A 12,587-nucleotide genomic window follows, 5' to 3' on the forward strand; every position below is an offset into this window, starting at 1 on the left:
CCCCACCCTCCTGCACCTTCCTCTGTCCATCCCTTCTTCCCATGCTCTTTCCTGACCTGGGCCATCACCCGCCTCCATCTTTCCTCCACTTATGAAACAGACAGATTGTCTGCTTACTGGATCCTCATCCTCATGCAGCAGCTAAAACCAGTTCAGTGAACTTGAGCCCCTCCACTGTGAAATGGGGAGCAGGAGACCTGAAGGTTTGGTTTGTCGAAAATTGTTCTGAGAGGAGAAAACGTGGCTAGGGCTGGTGTTGGAGGGAAGGAGTCGGTGGAGGAATCCAAACAAGGGGCAGGTCCCAGGTCAAAAGCACGTTGGTTTGCTGTCAGAGGGAATGACATGTCTGGTTTGGTGAGGCCCAGGCCTCTGATGGGACCACACTTGCCATATGCTCTGGCCACATTCTGGGGGTGTTAGACGTCCTTGAGAAGTGGAGGATGCTGAGCACCCTCCCCAGGAAGATGACTGGCGTCTACTCACAGAGTTTTGTGTGCCCCCCATCCTTCTGCACTCGGGGACCCCAGATTCAGAACTCTCAGCTTTAGAAGGAAACAAACCATGTCCTTGAAACTTTGGGGCCTGTGCCTACAATGTGGTAACTGCCTGTTGAAGGAGCCGCAAAACTGCAGTTCAGAGGGAGACCAATGTATGATGGGAGGAAGTGCACAGGAAAACTCCAGATTGTCCACGGACTGTGGTTCACGAATAAGTCGGAGCCTTTACAAGCCCTTCGGCAGAGCTGGGATGGCGTGGTCCAGGGTTCTGCACAGGGCTGACCTTCCCTTAGCAGAAAGGTTGGTTCGGGAATATTAAGAAGCCTTTTTCTCTGCATAATGCAAAGCCAGCCCTCTCTCGGTAGAAAATGACTGTGAACCATCATACCCAAGAAGGAGATGTAAGGGTCAGTGTTGCGGGCAGCCAGCCAACAGCAAGCTAGTCTGTCGCCCGGTGGCCTTTGGTCTGGTTTCATGATGAATCTGGATTGCTCTGCTCCGAATGGACCCCAGGACATTAAGACACGAGACTAAGACACTGGCCGGTGTATTTGCCACCTAATTGGAGCGCTGGGGTGTAGGCACTTTGTATTGAGGCTGCCTCATGCACCTGGGACTAGTCCAGGGTTCAGAAGGGATGTGGACACACTGAGCGGGTGATGAGTGCTCTGCTTCCGAGGGCTGGGGATGGTGCTGCCAAGGGCCGGGGTTGCGGAACTCACTTTTGAGGACGGCAGAGTTCATGAGGTGACTGGTCGCCAGGGTGAGCAGGGGCAAAGAACGGCAAGAGCACAGGTGGGTGGACACCACCAAGATCGGAGCGACCGGGAGGAATTCACCAGGAGTAGACCCTGTAGGGCTTCAAAGCGGCTCTGACTGCTGGCTGATGCTCCAGGCACAACCTCAGGATCAGAAGGATAATGGTGGGGTGTCAGGCTGCAGGAGCGATACTTTAGAATGCGGTATTTCCAGTTTCTTCAATTTGCCTGTGGCTGAACCCCACTTTCATCCTGTGTGTGTGTGTGTGTGTGTGTGTGTGTGCATGTGTTAGGAGGGGGCAGGGGCAGGGTGGGGTGACAAGCTGGGGGCAGAAAGTCCTAGTCTCCTATCAGAAGGAACCCTTGGGGACAGGGCAGGGCTGGGTCCCCGCTGACTGCTAAGCTGAGCAGGGACCCAGCTCTCATCCTGAGGACTCTGCTCTCTGCTTTGCCAGTGAGAGCCACTGGTGGCCTGGTAGCTTCATTTTCTCTCTGTTTCTGCATTTTCATTTGGAATATGATGGTAAAGATATTTTGCCATCTCTTTGGAGACTGTGAAGTTTAATTACTGATTAATAAACTGCTGGAAGTTGCTTCGAGCCAGAGAGTTGAGTGGGTTTGTTCTAATATCTCCCGGGCCCCGGAGCGAGGCAGCTAACCCCAGCACCAGTTGCCGAGCCTGGAGTGCTGGGCGCAGGATGGCTGCAGGGCTGGGGGCGCGCTCGGGAGCTTGACCCAGCAAGTGCAGAGACCCCTCTGATGGGACGGAAAGAGTGTCCCAGCGAGTGAATAGAGTCAACGAGCCCACTAAGGACTCAGGCAGGGCACTGAGGGGACAATGTGTGTGAATTTTCAGGTCAAGGGGGGCTTCCTGAAGAGGGCGGTGACAGGACAGGCTCCGACCTGGTGTGGGGAGCACTCGATTGATTCCACCACACAGTGTAGGGTCGGAGACAGGAGCAGAGCCTGCCTTTGTCATCGGCAAGCATGGGAAGGCACAGGCACCAGGAAAAGTGGGTGGCAGTGGGGGTCGGGGGGACAGGGCAGGAGAGGACATTGGGACAGGCGACCCTGGGAATTTCACCTCTGGAAAAAGGCAAGTTGGTTTGCTTCTAAGGGCCGGGGGAAGGTCCTGAGGTCCAGAAGGGTGCAAGGGGAGGACGTCCAGTGTTAGGGAGGGCAGAGGGGGGACAGTAGAGTCCAGCTTGGACAGAAGACTGGCGAGCAGGGCAGGGCCAAGTGAGGGCGAGGCCATGAGGCCAAACTTAAGGAGGTGCCAAAAATCTCAGTAATTGAGGTAAATAGCATTTTAATATTATTCTAATTTTCCCTTTATCCCACGTTCCAATAGGCTGCAGTACCACTGCAGATCCTGTCTGTTATAAAAAGGTTTAAAATATTTTGTTCATCTTGGATTTTTTGCATTAATTGAGAGTTTTTAAAAATGCTGCATTCCCCCTGGCTGGTGTAGCTCAGTGGATTGAGCACAGGCCTCCGAACCACAGGATCATAATTCAATTCCCGGTTAGGGCACATGCCTGGGTTGCAGGCCAGTTCCCAGCAGGGGACCCACGAGAGGCAACCATACACTGGTATTTCTCTCCCGCTCTCCTTCCCTTCCCCTCTAAAGATAAATGAATAAATCTAATACTGCATTAAAATATTAGTTACCTTGAGCACTCCCAACAAACTGGGGTTTGTTGCTGGACCCCCCCCCCCCTTTACCCCCCGCCCTGCAAGTGAGGGCTGTGTGTGGTGACTGTGAGCCTATAGCCACCACCCTGACTCCGGTCTAAACTAGCCGTTTGCTTGGTGGGACTCAGACAAAACCCCTGCCTCTCCTCGACCTCATTTCCCCACTGTGAAGATCACAGGGCCTGGTGCCTCGAAAGTCTTCAATAAAAGCCGGAGAGGAAACTGAGGCACAGAGAGGTCAAGAAACCTGTCGGTGGCAGCACAGTGAAACCGGGGCTGGACGCCAGGTCCCTTCTGACTCTAAATCCTTTGATGGAAGGGTGATGACCTCAAAGGAGGGGATACAGTGGTTGTGTGGGGTGTTTGTTGAAGAAGGGTCAGTCCTCCAAGTGTGGGGCCCACACCACTCTCTCCTCAGCGGACTGAAATTCTGGAATCAGAGCGACACAGAGCGGCTGGGGAATGGCAGGGATAAAGGTTCTCCCTGGCATCAGGCAGCCACTTTTCCTGGCATATTTATTCCTCCACCTCTCTGGGCCCTAGTCTTCTCATCTGCAAAACGAACAGCCACATCAGCCCCAGGGAGAATTAAATGCCCTCGCAGATGTAAAAAGGCTTGACGAATGGGGAGGCACGACTTGCAGGGACTGCTAATGAGCTGGGCAAGGACCAGGGCTGGGAAGCAGCTCGTTGAACAAGAGGCCGGGAGAGCCTGCAGCTCAGGAGCCAAGGTGGAGGGAGGCTGCGTACCAACGAGAATCTGCGAGCCCTGGGTCTCCAGGCTGTGGGACAGAGTTGGGCCGTGCTTGGGGTCCTGTGTGGACGGAGGCAGCTTCTCTAGGCACGTTGCTTCTCTGGCGGTCTTCCTTCTCACTGGGAGCCCCAAGCCCTGGGGAGAAAATTCACCTGTCCTGGGAACCTGGGCCCTTGCTCTTAGCAGCCTCCGTTCTGGGCCCCTCTAAGAACAAGGCAGCTCTAGACCTTCCAGGCAGAGAGGACATGGAGGCGGGGTGGGGGGAAGGAGCCCGGAGATGGGGGCAATTGTCTGGGAGAAGACATAGATGAGAGAGGGGAGGCAGAGGCTGCGGGCCGCCCTGCTCATGGCAGTCTAACCGGGTCCCTCACCACCCTGTGCCCACAGGCTCTTCTCTTCCTGGGGCTGAACCCCATCTCTGCCTCCCTCCAGGACCAACAGTGTGAGGGCCTGTCCCTGGCCAGCAACATCTCCGGTAAGTACCCTTACTCAGCTCCTGCAAGAGGCCAGGTGACCACAGCCCTGCCACCTGCCCCCACCAGGGTCTCCCGGGTGCTCACGCAGGGCCCCACCCCAAGGCAGGAAGAGCAGAGAGATTCCCCTCTGGGGTCCATGCAGTCACTCTCTCCACAGAGGGAATGCTGAGTTGAGCGGGACCCTGACATTGTGGTGGGAAAGGGAGCTGCGACTAGGCAACAGCATCTGTCACGGGTGCAGGAGGGGCATGTGGCGAGTGTGCTGGGTAGTTCTCTTCCCTGCTTTGGAGTGGCCAACAGGGGAAGTGGCCCCAGCCCTTGCTGCTATGGGGACTGGCAGAGCAGGGCCACGCTGTGACTCAGGAATCAGGAGGAGAAAGACTGTGCTTCATGCCGCAGCATAACAGTGCAGGGGCCGGCCCTTTGCCAGGGCCGGGGGAGGTGTCTGAGACATATCAACCCAATTCTCTCCTTCAAGGTAGGTCTTATAACCTTCATATTACACACAGTGAGATGGAGCAGAGAGAAAAACTAGTAAGTGCTGGAGCCAAGGTTTGAGCCCAGGTAGCCTGGCCTCCGAATCCATCTTCAACACTGTGCTCCACACCTGTGAACCCTCACTGGGCCCCTTTATCAGCGTCTCGAAGATGCTGCTGCTGGCCAGGTGGGAGGGCCCCTGCCCCCGAGGGTTTTAGGGAGCCTCAGTCTTTGGTGATTTATTTTCCTCTTCCGGTCTTTCCTTGATGCAATCCAACTCATTAATTGAGCACCTACTATGTGCGAGGCCCTATGCAAGGCACTCAGGGAGCAAAAAAGGGCCCATGGTCTGATCCTGGAATTGAGCCCACAGATACACATACTGTGAGGCAGGATGCAAGGCATATACCAGGGCAGAAACAGACCCAGGGTGCCAGCAGGGAGGCCAGGCCTCAGGTTCTGAAGCTGGGCCTCTGGGGAGAGGTGACTTCCCCAGCTCAGAGCAGCTGCCCTGACCAGCTATCTTCACTAGGAAGGTCCTGGGGTGGGGCGGCAATGAGCACTGGACTTGAGAAGGCTGAGAGGGCTCCCAGGCTCACCGTGACACTCAGTCTCGTCCTGGCTGGAGGTGGGGACACCAGTTGCCACAGGGATGAACATGCCCCTGAGCCTCTCTTTGCTCAGTTGTAAAGTTGATGTTGGGGGTGAGGGGAAGGGCGACACCTGCCTCAAGGGTCCATTACGATTAAATGCACTCAGTTGCATGGTAATATTCCACAAACTGTAGATGCCACACCGCTACTGAGTATGATTTATTATTGTTGGTAACATCTGCAGGCTTTTGAAAGTGCTTACCATACATCTGGGCTGAGGAGAAGGCATTTGCCATGAATTGCTCACTGCAATGCAGGTGGCAGGGAAGTTAGATCAGGAGTGGTAGGAATCCAGGAAGGCTTTCGGAAGGAGGAGATTTCAAGGTGAGTCTCTGAGAGACTCTGAGCGTGGACTGGCAGAGAAGATTCAATGCTCTGAGACAAAGCTAGAGCCGATTGCGGACCAGCAGGCAGGTTTGATGTAAGAACAGGGGAGGGGTTAGGAGGGAGGAGCAGCAAGTCTGGAGAGGTATTGGGAGCTTGCAGCATCTGGCTGCAAAGTTGGCTAAGCTGGTCACGGGGAACGGGAAGTTCCTGAACCAGTGTCTGGAGTGCTGGCAGAGAGACTGGGGGAGAGGACGCCCCTCAGAGGCTGGGCCTGAGATGACAGGCCCTGCCTGCAGCCCCCCAGGCACTGGGGCCAGGTCAGACTCCATTAATTTGCTTGCTGTGCTCAGGAAGTGACATCTCTGAGCCTGCGAGGGTCTCACGTGTCCTTGGAGGCAACAGGCCATGATGAGTGCCATTCATTCCCCAAGTATCCGTACTCCGTGCCACTGCCCCCTAGCTTGGCCAAACCTGCATGGCTTCATGGCGCACAACCCATCACCCTCTACAATGGTCTCTGGTAATGCACCATTTGTCTTCCCATGCCAAGACCTACCCGGACCAATGGGCACTGGTAGACAGATGGTGAGAGTGGGGTGGAGGGACTGGGACAGATGGATGAGCGTCTGGCAGGGGCAGCTGGCACTGAGCCAGGGCCTTTGGGCGGGTTTCTCACATGCCAAGAACAGATGACCCTGGGTGGGTCCCCAGGGCCATCATGTGGCAGATCACAGACTGGGCAACTCATAATATCATGTCCTGAATATGACGTTAGAAAGTATAGAATTATTGACTAATGACATTAAAGACAAAAGGAATCACACTGTTGACACAAACCCAGGGTCATCTGTTCCCATCCCCATCTTAAGATCACGAATGATAACAGTGATTAATGACGGCTAAGACTTATTTGGTGCCCCTGGACGCGTACTCACCATTCTGAGTGCTCTAATCTCATGCAATCATCACGACGGTATAGTCAGAAAGTATTTTTATCCCCATTTTGTAGAAGAGGAATGGAGGCCTCAGAGAGGTTGACTAACTTGCCCAAGTACCTACAGTTACTAAGCAGTGACTCTAAGATTTGAAGCAGGTGGGCCCGACTCTAGACTTTCCCACAGCCACGTAATGTGGCTGCCCAGACAGCCATGGTGCCCAGGGCCCAGCGCGGTCAATCATCCTGGGGTGCAGAGTCCCCCCTGCAACTTCCCAGACCCATATTGGCTTTGCGTATGGCCCCTCATTTTCCTCCAGACCTACTATGTGCATGGCACTGTGCTAGGTACTAGGAATACAAATATGAAGGGCCCACAGACCCACAGGACAGGAGGCCCAGCCATTTGTCTTGATGAATCACACACCCTACAAAGGCATCTTTCTTCTCTTCCGAGAGGAGGCAGCCGAACCACAAGGTGGCAGAGCGAAGAGCAGGGCTCTGCCTGCCCTCTGCCACTCTCTCCAGGCCGGTGACCAGGCAGAGCCCCTGCCCATTCATCCCCGCAGCACCTTCCTCTGAATGGGCAAGTGTGTGTGTTTCAGAAGCTGCCCTTGGGCCACCTGGCTGCTCCCCTTCTGGACAGTCTTGGCTGTGTTCCTCTCCTGGGCCTAACCCAAACAGGGGGATGGGCTTCCCAGCCACAGGGCTGCTGCCAAGTGCCCACCTACTCTGGTTTGTTCAGAAACCCCTGTCGAGAGACCTGACATAACTGGGGCAGGAGCCAGGTTCCAGTTTCCCTCAGAAGGATCTGCTGAGCACATGTGGACCGGAGCCTGATGGGAAGGGAACTGTGTTACCTGCTTGGGGGAAGAAGCCAGTGTCCAATTGTGCACAAGCATTAAATAGGCCACCTTCAAAGAGTTCTTATCTGTTCAGTAAAGCAGCACCCCCACCCTGATCCTGACTCAGCAAGAGTTTTTTTCAGAGGCAGGTGGAAGCCACTATGCTACTCCTCCTCTTCCCTCCATTCGCAAGTGTTTGGTGTAGCCTGACCACCCTGCTGCCCGGAGCAAGGAGAGTGTGGGTCGCTAGGCATCTGCTCTGTGCACAGGCGTGGAAGGAGGAAGATGCAGGACCAGTGGTACGTTAGTCCACTCGACTCCAGCCTGCCCAAGAGAGACCCTGAAGGTACCTAGCTGTCCCAGGAATGAGGGGATAAGCCAGCAAGTGAGAGCTGTGTCAACAGTTTAGACACACCAAGCACACACCTGCCTCGGGGGCCTTTGTGCTTGCTGTTCCAACTGCCTAGAGCACTTTTCCCCATTCCGTCCTATGCAGATGGCTCCCTCCCTCACTTCCTTTAGGTTTCTCCTTAAGTGTGAGTACTTAAGCACCACCAGTTTAAATAGCCCTCCGGTCAGTCTATCTCTTCATTCTGCTTTTTTTTCCTCCATAGCATTTCTCACTGCTTAACAGATTCATCTGTTTGTTCGTTGTTTACTGCCCCCTCATTTCACGGAGGGTAGGGCATCCGTTTTATTTATTACTGTATCCCAAGCACCTAGATAATTTCTCAGGTGGTCAGTAAAAACGTACTAAGAGCCGTCATTAGCATTCTTTCCGTCTATAATTTAACTGACCAGGAGGGGCGCTGTGGAACAAGAAGCTGTGGGGTAGAGTTAGCGCCTAACAAGGGCTACTGAATTGGCTTGGCTAGTTGCAAGGCTGGCTTAGTCCCATCCGAACTGCTACTCGCCCCAGATCTATGACATTCGGGTGGGAGAATACCCGACAGTAGTGCAGAAGGGGTTGGACATTTGTGATAGCGGGACCTGAAAGGGACATTGGCGCAAGAATCAGAGTCCAACAGCCTTGACTTCGAGGTCCTTACAGCCCCAAGGTGAGAGACACGAAGACTTCCCTTCCTTCCTTCTCCCCTTTCCAGCTGCGGGATCCACTCCCTCCCGTTTCTGGAATCTATGATTTTTTTTTTTTAATCTTTATCCTGGTTTTCTATCTGCTTCTCTCTGCTTTAATCTCAGCCTTTGTCTCCTTTGTTTCCTCCCGCCCCTCCTCTCTCCTTGCCCACTTGCCTCCCCCGCCCCTTGTCCTCAAACAGTGGATTGAATTGAGTGGCGTGAGTTCCATAATGGAAAGCGCCCTCACACCCCCTGGTGCAGTGTTCAGCAAACGTTGGTCTCCCATTTCCCCCAGCCCCCAAGTCCTATACACTCTTCCAGAGGACCAAACTGCAGTATCCCAGGGTCCGGCGCCCGCCCCACGGTGGGCTGCAGTCCTGTGCGGGAGCTGCGACCGCCGCATGAGGGAGCACGTGGCGGGAGGCGTGCAGCCTATGAGTCAAGTCGAGCCGAGAGGGCCCATGGGCAGCGCCCACTTGCCTGGAACAGCGCATCTGAGGCCCGACCCTGCTGCCTCACCCCTTCAATATACCTCTGAGTCGCTGCCCTTTCCCTTCACCCTCCCTTCACTCTTCGTTTCCCTCCAAGTCTCTACGGGCCCCCTAAAACTGCACCACACAGCCAACCCCCTACTGAACCTTTTGGGCAGTATTTTTGTGGGGCCGTCGCTCCTGGTTGCTGCTTGTGCCTTCGGCCAACCTAGGAATGGGTCCGCCCCTCCCTTGGCCCCGCCCACCTAGCTCCTGCCCCTGCCAGCCACACCCCGGCCTGATCCGCAGAAGGTAGGGGCTACTTTGTCTCATGACCCCTTTCATTTGCTTTTAGTCTTCCAGCATGTAGCTTCTCCCTCCCTTTATTCCCACCTCTCCCAGACTTTCATTCCCTCCGGGGTTTTCTGGTCTCTTCATCGTAAAAGTCACTTCTGAGGAGTGTTCCCCACACCCCGTCCAGGCAGCTGCTGGGGTGGGAAGTGGTGCTGGCGGGTATGGCAGGAGACAGGGAGAGAAGCAGAGCGAGGTTGAAGAACTCAGGGTGCAGAGATGCGTGCAACCAAATGCTGTGAGGGCCCGTTGCCCAGGCTGGGACCCGCCGTGGGGCAATGGGAAGAGCCCTGGGCTGGCACCGAACACACCAGCATTGGACACCACTTCTGCCCCTTAGTGCCTCTGTGGCTTTGGATAGGCAGTGTGACTGCTCCGGACTCCGTTTCCCTGTGAAACAGAGAACCAGCACCCAACCTTGGCGGGCGGTGCTGCGGACTGCTAATCCACACAGTTAGGGGCAAATATCCACAGCTCTGCTCATTCCCAAACCCAGACCAGCTGCGGGCGGTGCTGGGCCTCAGGGCACTGGCTGGTGCCTGGTTCTCCAGGCCAAAAGACCCATCTGCTCAGGGGCCGGTCCCCGCCTTGGCTCCAGCCTGGTCCTGGCTGTGGCTGGTGCCCAGTCCTGCCCTACCCTCTGTTCTTTGTGGAGGGGGCTCTGGGGAACTGTCCGAGGCAGGAAAGAGAGGGAGAAGGAAGAAGGGGAAGTGCAGGGTGTGCTAGGCAGGTTCCAGGTGCTGCCGCACAAGACATGCCATTCAGTCTTCCCAGAACCTCGCTCAGGAGATGCTGGGAGTGAGCGAGAGACTAAATGGACAACCTACCAAGGAAGGTACAATGACGTCACTGAATCGGATGGAATGTGTAGGCTGCCTGGCATGTGCCCATCACACTGTCAGCCCTCGATAAATGTTGCTCCCTACCCCACAATCTCTTTGACTGTTCCCCTCCCTTTATTGGAACAAAATGTGGTATAATAGAAAGAGCACTGGATTCAGAGTCAAAAACACGAGGCTCTGTATCTTGGTTCTTTCGCTCATTGATAAGTAACCTTTGGCAAGTCAGTTACTTCCTGGGACCTCAGTTCCCTCATCTGTAAAAAGGGAATAACGACACAGCAGGGTGGATGAGAATCAAATTAAATATATGAAGAAAGCTTTGAAAAAGCAGAATATGGTTCATAATATAACCCCTCCCTTCCCATGGCCATATGCCTCCAGCTACCCACTCTGGGCTCAGCTCTATCAGCATGACCCCTGAGGGACTAAAATCTTACCCTGCTCTCCTCACTCCCCCAGCCTCTCCTGCACTTGGTGAAGCCATTCACGGATGCTGCAGTGTGGCACGGTGCCAGGGCCTGGCCCACCCGGCTGCCTGGCCCATCGTCTCCTCGAGCCGTTGAGCCCCAGTCCAGATTTCTTTCTCTTCCAGTTAAACGACTTGGTGTCAAGGCCTCCGCCCCTTGAGCCCTGATTTGCAGGAACACCCTAGGAATAGCTTTGATTAGAAAGGAAAACCGGCATTTGGTACAAGTGCTGCTCAGCACTGCCCTGCAGCCAGCAGGGAAAGGCCGCCAATCTAACCCGCACTGTTTCCTGAGAGACTGGAGACAAGCTAAGCTGGGGAGGAGATGGCAGGTGGGCCCCAGCCAGGGCTTGGCAGCTGCTGATGCCCGGACCTAAGGAGGCTGCCCCCGCACTGGTTCCTGGCTCTCCCCGGCTTGCCTGTGCCATCCCAGGTTATTAACTCCCTCTCGTCGTGCTGGGCACGCTGGGTCTTACTAGGACCACCGTGCCAGCCTCCTGCAGGAAAGGGGCATCAAAGGGCAGAGAAAGCAGGGGATGTTTCAGGAGAGGTGCCAGGACTGGCCTCAGCCCAGCCCCTGCCCATTGGAGACCAAAAGCTCCCCTCTCTCCAGAAGTGTTACCGTGGCTTCACCTCTGCCCTAACACACACACACTCCACTCCAAAAAAAGCTCTTTAATTAAGGGCAGATATTTGGAAGGGGAATTTGATATTCACTTTCTAATTCAGCTGTTTACATCCTTTTTAAAGTCATAACCCCTTTGAGAACCTAATGAAAGCCAAGGTCCCGTCCCCAAGTAAAATGCATGTACACACCAAATTTTCAAAGTAAACCTTTTATCAGACACATTTCTTACATTTGGGGTGGAATGCTTGCTATGACAATCGGTATAGTTACATGCCATATACAGAGGGCTAGTGTTAGTGGTAGAAAGTTTTTTCATAGTAAGTGTATTAGTTGATCTTTACTATCAGGGTCTCTATCAACCCTTAAAACTTCCATGAACAGAGATTAAGAATTTCTGATCGGATCCAGTCACTTCATTTTATTATAAAGACACTGAGGCCCAGAGAGGGCAAGACTTGCCTGTTGTCACACAGCAAATTAGTAATAGAGCCAGGGTTCCAGACTCCTGGTTCAGTGTCCTCCCTACTCCCCTGGACGGCGTCTCCCTCCCTTTTTTCCCCACAGCCCTGTTCTCGGTCAGTCCTCTCCTGGGGCACAGCACAGACCAGAGCACAAACCGTGTAGGTTCAGTAAATGTGGTCGTCAGGCCAGCCGGAAGGTGGGCCAGCTTCACTGAGCTGATTCCTCCTGCAGGGCTGGAGCAGGTGTGTTTGGGTTCCAGCGGTGTGTGAGCAGGGCTGGGTCAGGGGTTGGCTGAGTCTGTTCCACGCTGCAAAGTCTGAGAGCTCCAGCCTGCACCAAAGTGATGTGCTGAGAGAAGTGTCCTCAGGCTACAGAGCAGGGGACCTGAAGCATGTCCATCCTTCCTCTAAAGGCCAGCCAGGACCTCAGCTTTTAATACCACCTCCTGCCCTCTCTGTTCCTCCTCTGCTCTGGAGCCCACTCTGGCTCCCAGGTGCCCAAGCATCAAATTCCGGTTCCTTTCCTGGTACCCTGCTCTGCAGAGGATGAGCTATCTCTGCACTAGGATCATCACTCCTGTCCTGCCCCAGCTGGTGTGTGCGGGCCTTTGGGGAGATGGGTAGGACACAGGAATGGGGGTCTTCCTCTGCCTCACCAGCTGTCTCTGCCCACAGGGCTGCAGTGCAATGCATCCGTGGACCTCATTGGCACCTGCTGGCCCCAGAGCCCCGCAGGCCAGCTGGTGGTTCGCCCCTGCCCCGCCTATTTCTACGGCGTCCGATACAACACCACAAGTAAGGGGTCCTGTGGCGGGCGGACTTGTGGGAGGTGGGTTAACTAATAATGACAATAACAGTAACCATACCTCTCGTGGG

At 54.7% G+C, this 12,587-nt stretch overlaps 1 protein-coding gene across 1 annotated transcript in view; it reads left to right on the top strand.

The window, feature by feature from the left end:
• The window catches only part of CRHR1 (corticotropin releasing hormone receptor 1), a 42,851-nt gene that overhangs the window by 14,891 nt on the left and 15,373 nt on the right, over nucleotides 1-12,587 (top strand). The window contains exons 2-3 of the mRNA XM_053673200.1: nucleotides 4,092-4,179; nucleotides 12,387-12,506. Coding sequence (XP_053529175.1) covers nucleotides 4,092-4,179; nucleotides 12,387-12,506 — 208 coding nt within the window. The remainder of the gene's footprint in view (nucleotides 1-4,091; nucleotides 4,180-12,386; nucleotides 12,507-12,587) is intronic.

Source organism: Artibeus jamaicensis, unplaced genomic scaffold (genome assembly GCF_021234435.1).
Source record: "Artibeus jamaicensis isolate MK-2021 breed Jamaican fruit bat unplaced genomic scaffold, CSHL_Jam_final contig_1998, whole genome shotgun sequence".
Taxonomy (NCBI): domain Eukaryota; kingdom Metazoa; phylum Chordata; class Mammalia; order Chiroptera; family Phyllostomidae; genus Artibeus; species Artibeus jamaicensis.